This window comes from Daphnia magna, linkage group LG5, assembly GCF_020631705.1.
Source record: "Daphnia magna isolate NIES linkage group LG5, ASM2063170v1.1, whole genome shotgun sequence".
Taxonomy (NCBI): Eukaryota; Metazoa; Arthropoda; class Branchiopoda; order Diplostraca; family Daphniidae; genus Daphnia; species Daphnia magna.
The window spans coordinates 1673727-1690694 of record NC_059186.1 but is presented as its reverse complement, the minus strand read 5'-3'; the positions used below and the strand labels follow the sequence as shown (position 1 = coordinate 1690694).

The 16968-nt window shown below is 39.5% G+C and overlaps 4 protein-coding genes across 4 annotated transcripts; 3 read left to right on the top strand and 1 right to left on the bottom strand.

Moving 5' to 3' along the window:
* The first annotated feature begins 9356 nt into the window (after positions 1 to 9356).
* On the top strand, positions 9357 to 10365 carry LOC116933878 (40S ribosomal protein S18). Its single transcript, XM_032941550.2, has 5 exons — positions 9357 to 9510; positions 9656 to 9841; positions 9907 to 10008; positions 10064 to 10155; positions 10217 to 10365. Exons 1-5 carry the CDS (start codon positions 9508 to 9510, stop codon positions 10290 to 10292), a joined length of 459 nt encoding a protein of 152 aa, XP_032797441.2. The 5' UTR covers positions 9357 to 9507; the 3' UTR covers positions 10293 to 10365.
* LOC116933874 (endophilin-B1) lies at positions 10352 to 12103 on the bottom strand. The gene is made up of 8 exons (XM_032941548.2): positions 11803 to 12103; positions 11580 to 11721; positions 11389 to 11517; positions 11194 to 11318; positions 11033 to 11134; positions 10863 to 10976; positions 10590 to 10805; positions 10352 to 10536 (listed from the first exon to the last, which is right to left on the bottom strand). Exons 1-8 carry the CDS (start codon positions 11863 to 11865, stop codon positions 10420 to 10422), a joined length of 1008 nt encoding a protein of 335 aa, XP_032797439.2. The 5' UTR covers positions 11866 to 12103; the 3' UTR covers positions 10352 to 10419.
* Positions 12104 to 13320: 1217 nt separating this feature from the next.
* On the top strand, positions 13321 to 14251 carry LOC116922405 (60S acidic ribosomal protein P1). Its single transcript, XM_032928772.2, has 4 exons — positions 13321 to 13524; positions 13663 to 13825; positions 14004 to 14096; positions 14159 to 14251. Exons 1-4 carry the CDS (start codon positions 13447 to 13449, stop codon positions 14170 to 14172), a joined length of 348 nt encoding a protein of 115 aa, XP_032784663.1. The 5' UTR covers positions 13321 to 13446; the 3' UTR covers positions 14173 to 14251.
* A 909-nt stretch (positions 14252 to 15160) lies between these two features.
* On the top strand, positions 15161 to 16548 carry LOC116933884. Its single transcript, XM_032941557.2, has 3 exons — positions 15161 to 15480; positions 15587 to 15821; positions 15889 to 16548. The coding sequence occupies exons 1-3, from the start codon at positions 15287 to 15289 to the stop codon at positions 16000 to 16002; spliced, it is 543 nt and encodes a 180-aa protein (XP_032797448.2). The 5' UTR covers positions 15161 to 15286; the 3' UTR covers positions 16003 to 16548.
* The last annotated feature ends 420 nt before the right edge of the window (positions 16549 to 16968 follow it).

Genomic DNA, 16968 nt, shown 5'->3' with positions numbered 1-16968 from the left:
CGTTAGCATGTAATTTTCCAGAGCGATATCGTACTTCGGCGTCGTATTCCTGGAGGCAAAGGCTCCAACGTGCCAGGCGTCCTGCCAAATCTTTTTTTGTCCGTAACCAACACAGGGCTTCGTGTTCTGTAACAATGATTAATTTACAACCCCAAATTAATGCTCTAAATTTATCCAAACTCCAGATAAGTGCCAGACATTCTTTTTCAGTGATTGAATAATTAATTTCCGATTTAGATAAAAGACGGCTTGCATAAGCTAAAGGGTGTTCAGCCCCGATAATGGATTGTGATAAGACTGCTCCAATACCCAATCCGCACGCGTCCGGAATGATGATCATTGGCAACGAGTAGTTGGGATGTGCTAAAATGGGAGCCGTTGTTAAAGCCTGTTTCAGTTTGGAAAAGCTCTCCTGCTGATCTTTTTCCCAAACAAATGGGTTACCTTTTTTTGTAAGCAGAATTAACGGTAATGCTATCATGGAAAAATTTGGGGTATGTCTTCGGTAATATGAACAGAGACCTAAAAAGCTTTAGACTTGTTTGATCTTGTCTGCCGCGGTCTTTCCTTCATTACAGGGAGGAAAGTTGGTTACTGCCAGCAATTTGTCAGGGTCCGGAGCGATACCATCTTTGGAGATAATGTGTCCCAACACTTTGAGTGTAGTCATGGCGAATCTACACTTACTGATTTTTAATTTTAAGCCTGCATTTTTTAAACATGTTAAAACTAAATTAAGACATTCAAGATGTGACGATAATGTTGGTGCGTAGATGATAATGTCGTCCAGGTACACAAGGCAGGATGTCCAGCGAAGTCCTCCTAGTACAATGTCTATAGCATTCTGAAAGGTGCTTGGACCATTTGCCACTCCGAACGGAAGAACTTTAAAATAATAAAGTCCATCTGCTGTCACAAATGCAGTTTTTTCACGATCCTCTTCGCGAAGAGGAAGTTGATGGTATCCTGTTTGAAGATCCATAATGGAGAAAAATTCTGCTCCTTGAAGTTTGCTTAATAGATCTGCAATTCGAGGTAAAGGATATACATTTCGTATAATTACTTCATTTAATGCTCTGTAGTCTACACAAAACCGCCACGACCCATCAGGTTTTAAAATGAGGACTACCGGAGCTGACCATGGGGTATTTGATGGTTCGATCAAATCAGCGTCTAACATATCCCGTACTTGAGTTTGAATAATTTGCCGCGCCTTCCATGCACTTGGGTAAGGTTTTTGTTGCACTGGTTTGGCTCCGTCTTTAATGTGAATGGAATGTTCTGCTATTTTGCAACGTCCGACATCCTTGGAATCAGTTGCAAAACAGGGAATATGCTTCTGTAGAACTGTTGTTACGGCGGCTCTGTCTTTCCCGTCTAACTCCTTATTTATTGCTTGGTCAATATCTGATAAGAGTTGTTCATTTAGTCCTTGTGGTGATTCGTAAAGTGAGGAAGGGGTTTCTTTCGACCCGTTTTTGAGATCACAAGGAATGATATTGTTTGTGTAGGTTTGCATCGTGCCTACTGTAGTACCTTTGTCAATCCATACTTCCCAATTCGAGAGATTTGCTATCGGAACAGAGACACTATCTTCGGTGAATAAGGCGTATCCCACTGTAAGAGATTTCAACGTCATTAATTTAGTTGATGGTGTGAACAGTAGGGTGCCGGAGCTATTAGGGGGTTCTATTGGTACTTGTACTACAGAAAATGCCGGAATGTGAAGACCTTCCGTTATCCGAACTTTTGATGTTTCACCAGGCTTCGACGTTTGGGGTTCGATTCTGTTTAGTGGTAATTCTCCCACCGTTAACAAGGTTTGGGAATCCTGGTAATCAATATGTATTTTTCCAAACTGCTTCAAGAAGTCCTTTCCTAAAAGTAAGTCAATTCCCTCCATTTGCATAACGACAGCTTTTCCGTTTGCCACTTTGGAGTGTACTCGAACTGAGATGTTGGCTGCCCCCAACGGCGTTGCCACTGTTCCATTTGCCATTATAATATTTGGTCCCGTCCACTTGTCCAGGCGGAATTTTGTACAGGTTAACAGTTTTGGAGATATAACTGTGATTACTGCTCCAGTATCCACCACCGCTTTTACTGTCATTTCTCCGCAACATACTGTTTCAGTTATTAGTTTGGATGTGTCTAATAGAAGACAAGGTAGTTGGGATTCTATTTGTTTGCTATTGTTGTGTTGATAATGTTCGAGGTTAAGGTTATTTACTCTCCAATGCTTTAATTGGGGTTCGTCCATAGACTGTTGTTGGGATGACAGGGAAGAAAATTCCGGCTGAGAGATAGGTTGTTGTCCATGGTGAACTTCCGACCAAGCTCCATTGTTAATGTAATTTACGGGGTACCTTGTTGGGGTTTGGCCTACCACCGAGCTTGAAGTTGGATTTTGTCGTCCCGCTGGTGGTATACCTTTAAAAAATGAAGATGATGGGTTTGTAAAGCAGTTTCTAGCATAATGATCCAGTTTGGCGCAGTGGTTGCACACCGGTTTCCCATTTATAACCCGATTTGTAGTTTCAGGAACATTCCAACTGATTGTACGTTGGTTTTGTCGTTTATTGTATTTCTGTTGTTCTTTTAGTTCAGGTATAGAGTCCTGAAGTCCCATTAAAATTTTACTTAAATCCAAGTTGGTTTTCCAATCCGATTCCTGTGGTTCCTGACGTACCACTGCAATTTGAGATGATGTAGTTGGGCTCTTTTCAGACCATGTGCGTCTATCCAATAATAACGATGTTTCCGTGTGTACTTTTAGTAGTTCCAAAAACTCGGCAGCAGTAGTTGGTTGTCTCGGGTAAATCTTTTTTACCAAAGACTTTTTTAATCCGTTGTATAAGTGTTCCAATTGCTGGGCTTGCGTCATTGTGGGGTTTACTAAATGACACATGTGGATGATGTCGTAATAGTATGAAGCTGCGTCTTCGTCAGGTCCTTGCATCCGTTGTCGTAAGAGTGTCTCCTGGACTAACGCGTAATTTTCTTATTTGAATTCTTGAAGAAAGATAGTCCGTAGACCTTGAGTTGCGGGAACTGCTGCGGTTCCTTGTGCTGCTGCCTGTCCAGGTTGATCTCTCCAAGTTGCTGGGATTTTGGAGAATAAAAACCATTTGCGTGCCGTGCCTTCCAAGTACATTACGAAATTGCTTCGTAACTCATTATCGCCCCAACGATTGTATTTTCCCGTCAACTCATACCGGTCCAGCCAGTCCACTGCGTTTTCCCCTGGTTTTGCACTAAAACTCGGTGGTGGAATAAACTTATGAATCGGTGTTACCATGGCCGGCCCTCTGTTGTTGTGTGGAGTATTGTTTACGTTATCGTCAGTGTCGTCGGACGAGGCGGCCGACAGATTTTGACCTTTTGGGGTCGTAACTGGCCTGACTGTTTGAATGTTTATATTAGACTGTAGTGGTATTTGAACTTCGGCCTTTATGTGAATGGAGATGGGATGAAGCCTTCGACTGGGTTCTCTCGCGCAACTCGGTCGTCTCCTATCTGAGACGTGTTTCATTACCCCCCGTGCTCGTTTGGGACAAATTTTTTCTGTCGTTCCCCGATAATGTTCTATTAAATGTGGCTGATTTCAATAATTTCGTATGAGACGCAACTCCAATAAGTTCGTCTCCAAAAATAGTTTTATAATCAAAATTGAAACTGCATCAAGCGGTTACTTGTTTAATTTAAGCTCTTTTTTAAAGCAATTGATTCCAAACGACCAAGAAAATCCAATAATTTTGAATTCCAACAAATTCCAATTTCGTATGAGACGCAACTCCAATAAGTTCGTCTCCAAAACCAGTTTTATAATCAAAATTAAAACTGCATCAAGCGGTTACTTGTTTAATTTAAGCTCTTTTTTTAAAGTAAATGATTCCGAACGAAAAAGAAAATCCAATAATTTTGATTTTAACCGAAATTCCAACAAATTCCTATTTTGTAAATTGTAATTGTCCTCAAAGTATTTTCAATTATACTCTAATAGAACGGTAACCAGTTCATTCTTTCAAATATTTACTAAGAAAGGGGCGATTTAGGAAAACAAATGGTACCAGATTTCCCTTTTTAAGCTATTGCGACCCGTGGACCGTCTTCGTGGTCCCGTATGCAAACAATTTAAGGTGAAGAACCGGTTTGCTTGCTCCGCTTGTGGGAGGACCCCTAAACGAAGTACGCCTTCCCAAAATCGCAAAGAGCAAAAAAAAATCAAGTTATTTGTTTCCTACCTGCTTCTCCACCAATTGTCACTCGTCGACGTCGAATGTGTAGAATCTCCTTAATAACTTGTATAACTATTGCAATTGAAAGATAGAGAGAGAACTTGTATTTGTTACAGCACAAGTCTACAGACTGACTTCAAATGAATCGCGCCGAGCCTAGCCTAGGCCTCTCTATTTAAAGGCATAGTCTGAGTCAATCATGTAGTTATCACGTGATCCTTGCGTGGTCAAACAGATGTCTATCTGTTTGACCGACAGAAAAGGATTGGCCCGGAAGTTGACCAAGTCCACATCTAGGCCCAGAACAACATGTTATGTTTAGGCCTACATTTAAGTAAACACTACATAGATAATAACACCCAATCCTACTTGACACTAGGCCCAGAACAACATGTTATGGTTAGGCCTACATTTAAGTAAACATATCCGTATACCCAACTACATAGATAGTGACTAACACCCAATGCTACGTGACAATATTATAAAGATACGAAATATTTCGCGATTCCTTATCGGGAATCGAAAACTGATCTACAGCGTCGCAATAAGAGGCTCTACACATATTCCATCGGTATCGACATAATTGTGCACAGGCAGCGTCTACCCTCCCTCTTAAAGAAAAACAAACAAAAACCCTTTATCCCGCCAATAGGTGGATTTAAAAAAAATAAAATGGGTGTTAGGATTTTTGTGCAGGATACTGTACAAATTCAAGTTTCCATGAGTTGGGACTTAGAAAAATTTTCAATTTTTTTTCGACTTTATGGTTTTTCTTCGTTTCTTCAACGGCTTCTACCACGTCAACTGCCGCATACATTTTTCATCACTCCCGATGAGTTGGGACTTAGAAAAATGTAAAATTAATTAATTTTGGACTTATAGTTTTCCCGTAAGGAATAATTTAAATTTCAAGCCCACATCAGTTAGGTCGGTGTGGTTTAGCGGGTCTCAGGTAATCCCCATACCAAAGCAATAAATAAAATTTAAATAACAGGAATGAATAGCCTTTGCAAGGAGCTAATCATTTTTTATGTAAAAGTTCTTAGATTTAATCATATAGCTTTTCCGTGAAAAAATACTTAAACACTGCGTATTACTGGGGAGATTGGGGATTTCCTGAGACCCACTAAACCACACCGACCTACCCGATATGTGTTTAAAATTTAAATAATTCGTTACGAGAAAACTAAAGGTCCAAAATTAAAAAATTTACATAAATGGGTAGCTCTTGGTAGGGGCTATCCATTTTTGTATAATTTGTGAACAAATATTAATAGGAAAAAAGTTTGAAAAAGAAATAAAATTTTTACATGTGTCTTGACTCGAGTATATTCATAGAGCGCAAAAGCTACAACAACCTTTCTCTCAAAAACTTTTTTGTTTATCTAAATGTTTAATTACTTTACAGAATGGATAGCTCTCATTAAGAGCTATCCATTTATGTAAAATTTATATATTTTGGAGTTATAGATTTTCTACAAAAAATTATTTACATTAAATGATGTATTGGGAGATGGAGAGACCCGCCAAACCGCACCGAACCACCCAATAAATTGAAAATCGGTTTGGTACTCCAATAAGTACTTTTGTAAGCAATTTTTTACAGAAATGAACAGATATTATCAAAATATAGCCATTTCTGTAATAGTTTAAAATTTTTGACTTAAAGTTTTCCCATTAAAAAATAATATCCCGGTGAAAGGGGGGGGTGATGACCCATGGGCACTTGGGTAACAATACAATAAATAAAATAAAAAACACGCTGATGTGTAATAAATTCTATTCATAAAATAAAAAAAAGATTTAAAATAGGTAAAAACATTGGATTTATGTGAATAAATAAATTATAAACAATAAACTACATAATAAAAATAGAGGAAAGCAACAAATATGAAACGGCAGCGCTGCAGAAAACTCCACTGTGGAGAGTGTGCACCGGAAAATGCATCGCGCTGTGCAAAAAAGTGCATCGCGCTGTAGGCTGCCATCGCTCGGAATCACCACGAAACGTCTCTGAGAGTCGTCGCGATGATCGACAGCTCATAGCCTAAGCACATAGCTTAGGAACTGCATTCAAATCCCATATCATGTCAACTCCTTTGAGACCATCATGTACAAATCCCTGTATAACCAGTAAAGGTAAAAGCAAAGATAACCAAATCTTCTTAGAAAACCTTTAGCTATTACCATCAAAACTAGGTCAGTTTTGGCAACCAGCTATCCATTCATGCAATTTTTTTCAAATATAGAGCTTATAGTTGACCGATTATAATTCATTTAGTTTCACGATCCGTCAAACCACACTGATAAAAATATCCAATCGGTTTACTACTCGGTTAGGTATTTGTTAAGCAAAAATTTTACGGAAGTGGATAGTCCCCATCATCGGCTATCCATTTCTGTAAAATTTGTTTATTTAGACCTAATATTTTTACCTATGAAGCTATTTTAATTTTGTGTACTCGGATAGAGGGATTACCCGAGACACGTTAAACCGCAGCGTCCTGCCTACCTGAAAAATAGCTGATCGGTCATTACTCGGGTATGTGCTTTTCAAGCGGTTTTCTTTCGTTCAAAATACCCCCTTTAAAAGATATGGCCTAGCCTTAACTTAAAAAAGGGTGGGCAAGTGAAGGACAATAAATAAAACTATAATGTATTGCAGAAAATAAGTCAAATAGGGTACACAGTAATGATATCGGGTTTTGGAACCGGTTCCACTACCCAAATGCCCATGAGAAGAAATTCACAATTATTACAGTAATTTTAATGAAATTATACCGTTGCTTAATTAAGTAATATTCTAATCAGTGAAAAAAATATATAAAGTTAAAAGGCATTGTATTACGGTAAGGAAACAGAAAGAAAAATAAACAATAAACATAAATAATAAAAAACACAAAAAAAAAATAACGGCTCGGGGGTTTTGTGTTTTTGCCTGACAGGGTTCAGGTCCCTGAACGAGATGGAGTTGCAACTGAATGCGTAAGGCAAGTTGCGCTAGTATAGCGAATTGAGGTGACTATCTCTTGCTGCAAATTTAGGCCAGGGACCTGAACCCTACCAGAAGTTGTCGTCATGTTTTGTTTATTTTGTTATTATGTTGGTTTATTTTTATTTAGCTATTGTTTGTGAATGGTTTGTTGTTCATCCCCTTGTAGCAGACAAATTTCTGGCAGCAAACGAAATTCTTCGGCTAAAAGTGACGAGCATCTTACAAACAAAAATAAAATAAAAATAAAGTAGGTAGAACTGGGGCTAGAAAAAAAATTGGGAAATGGAAAGATGAATAGGGTACCCACTGCTAGGAAGAAAAGGGGGAAACCTAAATTATAGTTATGAAAACTTAATTTTTAACGCGAAGAAGATGGTTTCTCCATAAGACGCTGCAGCCGCAGCAGACCAACTTGGACACAAATAAGATTTTCGCATTTGTGGAAAACGTGCAACGCAGGATGTTTTACTGCTCAATTGAGACAGCAGACGGCAGTCTGCTTTCCATGAAAAAAGATTAGACTTGGGGATTGGACATACGACACGTCAAGGACGTTGCCGTGCGTCAGGGTTGACACCCTAGTAGGGATCGGCCCCGACCGTAATCGGGGTGCATTTTGCACAGGGTCCGGGGCGGGGCGTTCGGGGCTCAGGGTGAAAATTTTTTAACCCCGATCTCAATCGGGGTTGAATCGGGGTGCCTAATGGGGGCTGCAACCCCGATTGCAATCAATCGATCGACGTAAAAACATATTCGATCGAGTCGAAATCGATTATTATGATGAAAATCGGGGAGTTCGCCCCGGTTGCCCCGATAAAAACCCGACACAAATTCGTAGTTTAAATTCAGGCACCATTTTTGCAAATGGCGTCGGGGCAAGCGGGCTAACCTCGATTTTTGCCCCGCCCCGCCCTGGCCGACGAAACTGGATGGAACCCCGGAACCCCGATTCAGCCCTGATTGCCTTTTCCAGGGGCGGGGCGGGGTGGTTAACCCGATTATGGCTAATCGGGGTCGATCCCTACACCCTAGCGGTGTTGTACCAAAGCGCAACAGCCGCTTCGGTCCCAACCCTACTCACCCGATAAAGGAGTGAAAAACTTCTATTGTTTATTTTTCTTTCTGTTTCCTTTCCGTTCACGACATGGGGGGAATCGTCTGTCGTTGTGTCTAATTTCGGAAATAGCAGTCAGAGCCTCCAGCGGGTGTGTGATAAGTGCACCAATCAGGAAACACGTTTGAAAACTTCAACAGCCAATCACAACAGTGATAAAGGAAATGAACAGAGCAGACGATACCAGAAAAATGTAAGCTCGAATAGAAACACTGACAATGGCCGTTGAATAACTCAGTTTCTCTCGATAGATGACTCTGATTCTAGTGCCCACCACTGGGCCCCGCCCCAAAACCGTCGAAATTTTAGACATTCAGACCAACGAAACGCGGTATAGGGATTCCTCTCAGCGTGAACCAACCAGGGTTCTATGACTCTACCGGTGTCTTTTTTTCTTTTGGCACCGGTTTAGACCCGGAAGCCGACCCAGATGCCCATTGACAGAAAAAAGACAACCTTAAAGTCTGAAACCAAAAAGAACAACACTGAAATCCAAAACAAGCTAACCTATCGGCCAAAAAGCTACCCGATTGACGCGGGGCCGAGCCCTACCCATTACTTCTAGGGCTCGGCCCCTGTTCTTGAAAACCCGGTTTACCCGCGGTTCGTCGCCAAAAAAAGTCGCCCATGAGCGATCCGGGTAGTCTATTTGCCAAAGTGGGTAGGCTGGGCGGATTTGATGGGCAAACCGGGTATACCCACCACCATCTTGGAAAATGGCGGCTTGCAAAGCCCCAAGTTAAATTAAAAGGGGGGGTAGCAAAAAAAAAATTTTTTTGGTGGGAAATTCAAAGGGCGTCACTTGATTTCAGGGAAAAACTCGGGTAATCGGGTAGGAAATCGGGGATTGCCGGGTTTTGAACCCGGGTAATGGAAACGGTTTTCGAAATTGTGTTACCCACATGTTACCCGGGTAGGTAGTGGGCACAAAGTCTTAGGAACCGATACCCACCGGATCCAATTATTTTGCCGAGAAGACCTACCCATTCGCCCAAATACCTACCCATTGGACACGGGTCCGAGCCCTAGTTACTCCTTAGCGGCGGCGTACCAATTCCAACATTAATGTGGCAACATGGCATTTTTCTCTTCTTTCATTTCGAGTCCAGCTCGTTTCGTCTTTGGTATTGGTAAGCTGGTGAATCGGATAAACTTCCATCATGGTGAGATATTATTCAACTAAATCTTTAACATCGTAATTTCCTCTGTTTTAAGGGATAGGTATAATGGTTGAATATATTCTTCTGTGTTATTTGGGCTACAACTTGTGATGTATTGAGTGTAATTTGTGTGCAATTATGCTTTTAGTCGCTGGTACTTCCCGAGAAATTCCAACACATCTTGCGTATTCTCAATACCAATATCGATGGCAAGATTAAGATTATGTTTGCTGTCACCTCAATCAAAGGTGTTGGTAGACGTTACGCAAATGTTGTTCTGAAGAAAGCCGATATTGACCTGACCAAACGCGCTGGTGAACTGTCAGAGGAAGAGGTAAAATTGTCTTATTCCGTCGAATTTACAGATCTGTAGCAAATGTATTTGATCGTTTCGTATAGGTTGAGAAATTAATCACAATCATGGCAAACCCAAGACAGTACAAGATTCCTGACTGGTTCCTTAACAGGCAGAAGGATATCAAGGATGGCAAATTTTCTCAAGTAAATATGCAAGTTTATCATCCTGTTGCTTTATTTAATTTCGTTATGCCATTAGGTCACATCCAACATGCTTGAGAACAAACTTCGTGAAGACCTCGAAAGACTAAAGAAAATCCGAGCCCATCGTGGTCTACGTCACTATTGGGGGTACTATTGTGAACTGGTTTCATTATTTACCTAATCTTAATTTTCTGTTTTATTATTACAGCTTGCGAGTTCGCGGTCAACACACAAAAACAACTGGTCGTCGTGGACGCACTGTCGGTGTCTCGAAAAAGAAGTAGAAAGTTTCTCGCTGTTTTCGAGTACTTTTCTGTGGAATATTGTTACATCAGCCAATACATTCATGGAAATCAATTTCTATATTTATCCCATCTTTACAAATTAAATTTCAATGTTGATATATTTACATTAACATGTAGGATCAATGAATTCCAGGTAACTAGATGGAATTTTCCCAGATTGTTGTCCGCGCTCAGCTTGCACAAAATCAGGGTCAGTAGGAAATGTGCTTACCACATCAATGATCTAAGAATTTAATGACATTTTAATTACCAAATTATAATTTAAAAAATGGCTACCTCGCCAGCTATCAGTGATAATTCAGTAGCATCCTGGCTGTCGTAATCACAAATGACACGGGCTTTTCTACGTTCTGGTAATCCAAGAGAAGTCGGGCTGTTTAAAGTAATATCAGTAGTGCTCACTTGCAAACTAAGGGCACCCAATTCCTTTTGAAGTTGTTGGAGGGTTGCACTGCAAGCCAAAAAATACCTTGCTTGAGCTGCTGCAAAGTCCTTCACAGATTGAGTTTAAAATATTTGAACAAAACAACTGATGACTAGTTTCCTTACTTGGAGGTGTTTGCAGTGAGATGTGTGAGCAGGTCCTATGCCCTCAAGCAGCAGTCTAGTTACCTCAGACTGTCTATCAAATTCTACCTGTGCTAAGTTAACCTCTTGTTCTGCCTAAATAGTAACTAGTGAAAAATAGTTCAACTGAATAAAGTATAATTTGTGTGTACTGTTTGTTGACTTGATTGTGTCTTTGATTTTCTTAGGCGATTTTTTGCAGCATCCAGATCCAGGCGCTTAGATTCAAGTAGCTTTCTTTCTCTTAATATTGACTACCAGATAACATATTCAGTATATAGTTAAATATGAAGGGATAGACACCATTACTCACTTTCAGGTCACTTTCCATGAACTTTTTCAATGGATCCACAAATGCTTGAGTAGCAGAAGTAGCAAAATCACGTTCAAGAGCTCCCAGTTTTTGCTGACACAGTCCCACTTTCAGCAAAGTACTACCTGAAGAAAAGAATAAAACAAAATAATGTCAACGGAGGAAACTAAACCTGATGAAGTATCTTAACCTGACCATATAAAGTGCCTGGTCCTAAATCATTGCCAGCCTCAACCATGTCCACACCTAAATAATCCAAATTGGAAAGACGAGCTAATCGCCTTCTTTCAATCTTGTCCATTAAAAAATCTTCCACTCTGTTTCCTGGATATAAATGCAATTAATTTACTTAAAATCTGGGGACAAAACATAGACAAATCAACAACCTGGGTTAGGTGTGAGAACTGAATCAACATCCCTGACCAATTTTTCAGTCCAGGACTTGGTTAAATCACATCTTTGAGAAAGATTTTCAAAGTGAGCATCTAGCTCTGTCTTTTCAGAGGTACCCAACTTTTCTTCAGTAAACTAAAAAGTTGTAAACAAGGTACATATGTACTGTACACCAATACTACTTGATAAAGTAGAAATAATAATAGTTTTACATACCTGAACTGCGCGAGTAAACAAAGTTCCCGCATCTCCCACAAATTTCTTAACGTTAAATTCCATCGTTCTTTTTCTCTTCTGAGAGATTTCTTGTACTTTGACACTCGATCCCTTAAACACGCTACGATGCTTCCGTAAAAATCTGCCTTTGCTTTCCAACAAGTGGTGGTTCGTTCGCCTGTGAGATTATTACGTGCTGAGTTCCTCCGCAAATTTGGGACACCTAGCGGTTATTGAAATTCTTTTCTTTTGTTGTAATTACAACGCTGGCTATGCGCTAGCTAACCAGTTTAAGCGTATTACATAGTAGTTGGAATCCAAAATCTTAAATTGACTTTGCAGTGAATGTGTCAACTCACAGACCGTTAGAGTTAGGTATTCACTTTTGTATAAATAGTAAAAGATGTTTCACTAAATAATTTTTCAACAACTACCTGTAGATATGCGGGGATCGAGTAAGATTTTCAAGTTTATTAGCAGCTCGATGAAAAAAAAATGAATCCCTAGGGAAAATGATTGGAGAAAGACGGCAGATCAAACACGGTGAGTTTCGGTACTCGACAGAAAGCCGAATTGTTGATCCGTGATAATCACGTCGAAAAAGGAGAAACCTCAGTTTGAATTCACCCAGTTTGAATTCGCCCAAGAATTCGTAAGTGAACGTCTTTTTAACCGTTTAGCGTAGCGATTTCAGCCTTTATTTTCTGGCATAGACTTACCTAACTTTAGTATTCTCTAAATTAAGAAAATCTAACTTCCAAGAACTACGTTTGTTATTTTTACCAGCTTGTCCCTGTGTTTCGTTGGTGTTGGGGATATCACACTCGTAAAAAATCCACAGCTGATTTAAATTTGATCTAGGAAACTTGCGGGCTGGGCTCGTCAAACATAAGGTGGGTACTCTATTTCTGCAATTTTCCTGCTCTTCTCTCATAGCTCTACCATGGGATGGCTCTACAGTAAATTTCGATACATACCAATAATTCCATGTAGTAGGTAGCGGAATGTTCAGTGTAGTCTTCGGTATACACCATCGATACGAAAATAGACAGACATGTTAACGATTTTCTCGTACGTTTTTCGTCGTCTATAGTACATTAGCAATTTTATGGTTCAGTTTGCTATTTCTTACCGACTTACACGCAACATCAGTACCACATTATACTTATTCAACTAGCTGCATGTCGGGAATACCCTGATTGGCTACCATAAATTTAAATGTTGGCATCATGTTTATGCCCCGCCCTTGAAGTTAACAAAAACCATTTCATTCAAATAATTTTATACATAACTTCATACTTAATAAAAAAGTTTTAAGTAAAATATTTAATAGCAATTAGTTTATCGATTACTTTACAGATAAAGAGAATACATTTAAAAAAGTAATGAAGAATTCGGCCATTTGTCAGATACTGTGCTGGGTACTGGGTACTGCTTAGTACTTCACTACCATTACTCCACTAGTCGACTTCCCAAAACTTGAGATTTGCGCCACCAGAGCCAGTAGAGGCTTCCCATCCTTCTCTGCTTCAAGCAGCACGAGTTACAAGTCTTTCATTCGTTTGCTTGTTCTCGTTTCGAGCTAAGGCCTATTTGTGGCGACTTGCATTTATCTGCAAACATCCTTCAAGACCCTACAACGAAATGGCTGATCACAGTAAAGACGAATTGGCTTGTGTCTACGCTGCTCTCGTCCTTTTGGATGATGATGTAGCCATTACGGTAAATATAGTTTTTGTCATTTTATTTTCCTACTATACAGGAACAGGGCGCTTAAGTTTTAGTATTTCGCTCCCTCGTTTAAACTCCGATTACGTATGTAAGGCACGTTTTTCATGATGTTCTATCATTGTATTGCAGGCTGAAAAGATCCAAACGATCTTGAAGGCTGCTGATGTTAAGGTAGAACCATACTGGCCAGGCTTGTTCGCCAAGGCTTTGGAGGGTTTGAACCTTAAGAGCATGATCACCAACGTCGGTTCAGGAGTCGGTGCAGCCCCAGCAGCTGGAGCTGCTGCAGCAGGTAATGAATTACTTGATTATGTTAGGCCTGAGTGTTGACATGATGATAAACGGATGGTTCGCTAAATATTCCTATGAATTACTGTGATTAAAAAACTCCTCGCAGTCTGACTTAAGTCATTGTATTTAATCCCATTGTTTTTTAATTTGTTTCTAATGATATTTGAATTGTTGTACAGCCCCTGCTGCTGCCGCCCCAGCAGCCAAAGAAGAGAAGAAGAAGGAAGAGAAGAAAGAAGAGTCTGAGGAGGAAGATGATGACATGGGCTTTGGTATGCATTTTGTCACATTTATAGATTTGTTCTTTATTCTATATCATATTTTTGTGGTGCAGGTCTCTTTGACTAGAAGGATTCCAGTCAACTTCTGTTTTGTCTTGATATGAGATGATTTTGTGTCATGCAAATACACCAGAAGTTCCATCAAATTTTTGGCATTGTTGACTTACTTATTTCTAAGTTTTGTATTCTAATTTAACAGTATGACAAAAAGCATTGATAAGCAGTTTGATTGTAGGCTGATAGTGTAACGAAGGATTGTCAAATTGTCCAACTTCGAATGTTACCAGATTTAAAACCCTGGTATCTTTGAATAGCTCATTGGCGATCAAGTAGAAAGGGATTAAAATAATGATTATTGAAGTAGGCTATGTCTGCTATTTGATGGCTTTACACTAAGATAAAATTTAATTCCAAATCACGTTCAAAGTATTATTAACATTTCAAAATACGGAAACCATTATAGCCCTACTCTGGCAATGCTATCGTTCATCAGATTTCACCAAAATTAGTGTAATTACCTTACAAACACTCAGTAAAGTCTGGTGTTCAGATCTAGATCGTTACACAGCCAAATTTCAGACCGGCATGGAATAACGTTTCAAACGGAGTGTCTGTAATGCACGCAATCAAAGGTTTAAAATGTTTGAACTGCTTTGGCATTTTATTTGTCTTAGTTAAACCATTTATCATGAAAAATTTAAATTAGTATTGTATAGAAATGGTTTCCCTACTGACTCAACGGGGATGTGGGATGTGTCTAATAATGGAGTGTGGTAAATAGCCTATACCATTAAAATCATTTGAAAGCATTGACACTTAAAGGTAACTTATATCCATTCGAATTTAGAATAGCTGCATCGTAACTCATAAAACCTTCTATAGATTTTCTGCGCTTGAACAATGCTCTTTTCCCCAACTCGGGTGCTGTTAATTTTTTAATCTTGTATTTTAGTCACGGTCATGGAAGTTTGGAAGGTGAAATCGGTCACACGCCTTGTAGAGCTATTTTACATATGCATGGCATGATATCGTTATAAATATACAGGTGGCTGGGGTAGATGAGCTTTGGGCTCACTGCAGTGAAGGCGAAATTCTTGTCCCAGCAAGTCGTATCACAAAATACCAAGCTACTGAACTCGCCGTAATTGTAATTCCGTCACGGTTCTAAATCCTGTACCAGAATGACCAACCAGCACTCGGATACTAAAATCTTTCTATCTTCTGCCGGCGTCGATCATTACGCCGTAAACCAGGGTGTACTACCAGCCGGTCATGAAGACCATTTAGTGGATGTCGTTGCTTTCACAGACCATTCCATTATGGAAGAACCTTTGAGTTCGAAGGAAAACGAAATGAATTCGCTTCCAGCTACAGCGTAAGTATGGCATTTTAGCATTCGATTCAGTTGCGGACACGATAAACAACCTTTTTTTTAGTTCCTCTCCTACTCTTTTAAAGACATGAATTGACATTTTTTTCAGGATGGTGCTTGGCTTGGGTGCTGCCGTGTGCTTTGTTTTGTTGGTCATCTATATTGTCGTGAAAGTTCATTTTTGCAAAAAGGAAACGCAAAAAAACAACAAAAGCTCGACTATTAGTCACGACACTCTAAAGAATCCTCCTTCAACCACCTCACCTGCATACCCGATCGATTCGTTTAACAAGAACTGGTATACTGATGAACAAGTTCCAGATCAAATGCAATCAGAACCAAATGTATGGCCCTATAGTTTTATTTGCAGGACACAAATAATGTTACAGAAAGCCATTTGTTTCTTTACAGTTCTCCCGAGTTCACTCAATAGACTTCTGCCATCAGACTTCTGATGAACGACGTTTGACTGAAAGTGAACCAAAAGCTCGCTTGACGGCGGCCAAATTTCTACCGAGGTATTAACCAACACTAGTTTAATAGCCGGTGAAAATATGCCAATATCTTAACAACATTTCGGCAAATGTCACGGACAATGGCCAATAGATTTCTTAATCGGTGCCCACTTGTAAACGAAACTTGTATACAAATAGCACACAGTCGTGAGTCTAAGTATCTTTCACTGAAGAGTTATTTTCACTTTTCTTTTACTAGTTGGCTTACTCGCGCCAAAAAAATCTCTTTCTCTCTTCCCTTTTCTGTTTAGCTGTAAGCCAATCTAAAAAAAATGGTAGACAAAGCCCGACAAAGCCTTATTAAAAGAACAGGAGAAAAAGACGTAGGTTCAGTGAAAACAGAGTAAAAAAACAAAAAACTGAAACTGTGGTGAAAGCTACTGGAACTCCCAACTTTGTTTTGTTACAAAACTGATTTTACAATTTTTGTAGCCTTTATATTTATGAAATGCCATTGATTAAAATCCATTTCATGTTACAGATACAGAGCAAGTGTAAAGAAAAACACAGTTTTATGCCCGTACGTACGAATAATACATTTAAAAATCGGAGCGTTTTCACATGCATTCCCTCTTTAAAGTTTCATTGCTATTACTGTACACTGTGTACAGGTTACCATTGGGGAATGTAGAATAGTGCGCACCAACGCATTTTCTCTTCTTGTTGTAATTCATTTACCTCTTACCGTGAGTTTCCTATTTTCATTTTCCTCTTTGCAATTTTTGTAGCTGGTCAAACATTTCCTCCACCCCAATATTTGGTTTATTAGTAGCCTATGTGGTACTAGCTGTTAGTATCTTAATTCATTAGTTATTCATAAATCGTAGTGTCCACCGGGGAAAAATGCCTGCCACTTTTGTCAACATGATTTGGGTTCCGGCCTTTTAAGTTCCAGGAAACAATGTGTGATGCAAGAATACTGCATGGTTTTCCTTACTATCAAAATTAAATCCAAAACATGCAGGGAGATCCGATC

Bases quoted from the DNA above. Each gene is read 5' to 3' on its own strand.
- LOC116933878 (XM_032941550.2), top strand. The intron at 9,842-9,906 runs GTAAAATTGTCT...CGTTTCGTATAG, and splicing joins GTGAACTGTCAGAGGAAGAG to GTTGAGAAATTAATCACAAT. The intron at 10,156-10,216 runs GTACTATTGTGA...TTATTATTACAG, and splicing joins GGTCTACGTCACTATTGGGG to CTTGCGAGTTCGCGGTCAAC.
- LOC116933874 (XM_032941548.2), bottom strand. From the start codon at position 11,865: ATGGAATTTAACGTTAAGAAATTTGTGGGAGATGCGGGAACTTTGTTT. The intron at 11,319-11,388 runs GTCAGGTTAAGA...TCTTTTCTTCAG, and splicing joins AGGACCAGGCACTTTATATG to GTAGTACTTTGCTGAAAGTG. The intron at 10,977-11,032 runs GTACACACAAAT...GTTACTATTTAG, and splicing joins CACAATCAAGTCAACAAACA to GCAGAACAAGAGGTTAACTT.
- LOC116922405 (XM_032928772.2), top strand. From the start codon at position 13,447: ATGGCTGATCACAGTAAAGACGAATTGGCTTGTGTCTACGCTGCTCTC. The intron at 13,525-13,662 runs GTAAATATAGTT...ATTGTATTGCAG, and splicing joins ATGATGATGTAGCCATTACG to GCTGAAAAGATCCAAACGAT. The intron at 13,826-14,003 runs GTAATGAATTAC...ATTGTTGTACAG, and splicing joins AGCTGGAGCTGCTGCAGCAG to CCCCTGCTGCTGCCGCCCCA.
- LOC116933884 (XM_032941557.2), top strand. From the start codon at position 15,287: ATGACCAACCAGCACTCGGATACTAAAATCTTTCTATCTTCTGCCGGC. The intron at 15,481-15,586 runs GTAAGTATGGCA...CATTTTTTTCAG, and splicing joins AATTCGCTTCCAGCTACAGC to GATGGTGCTTGGCTTGGGTG. The intron at 15,822-15,888 runs GTATGGCCCTAT...GTTTCTTTACAG, and splicing joins AAATGCAATCAGAACCAAAT to TTCTCCCGAGTTCACTCAAT.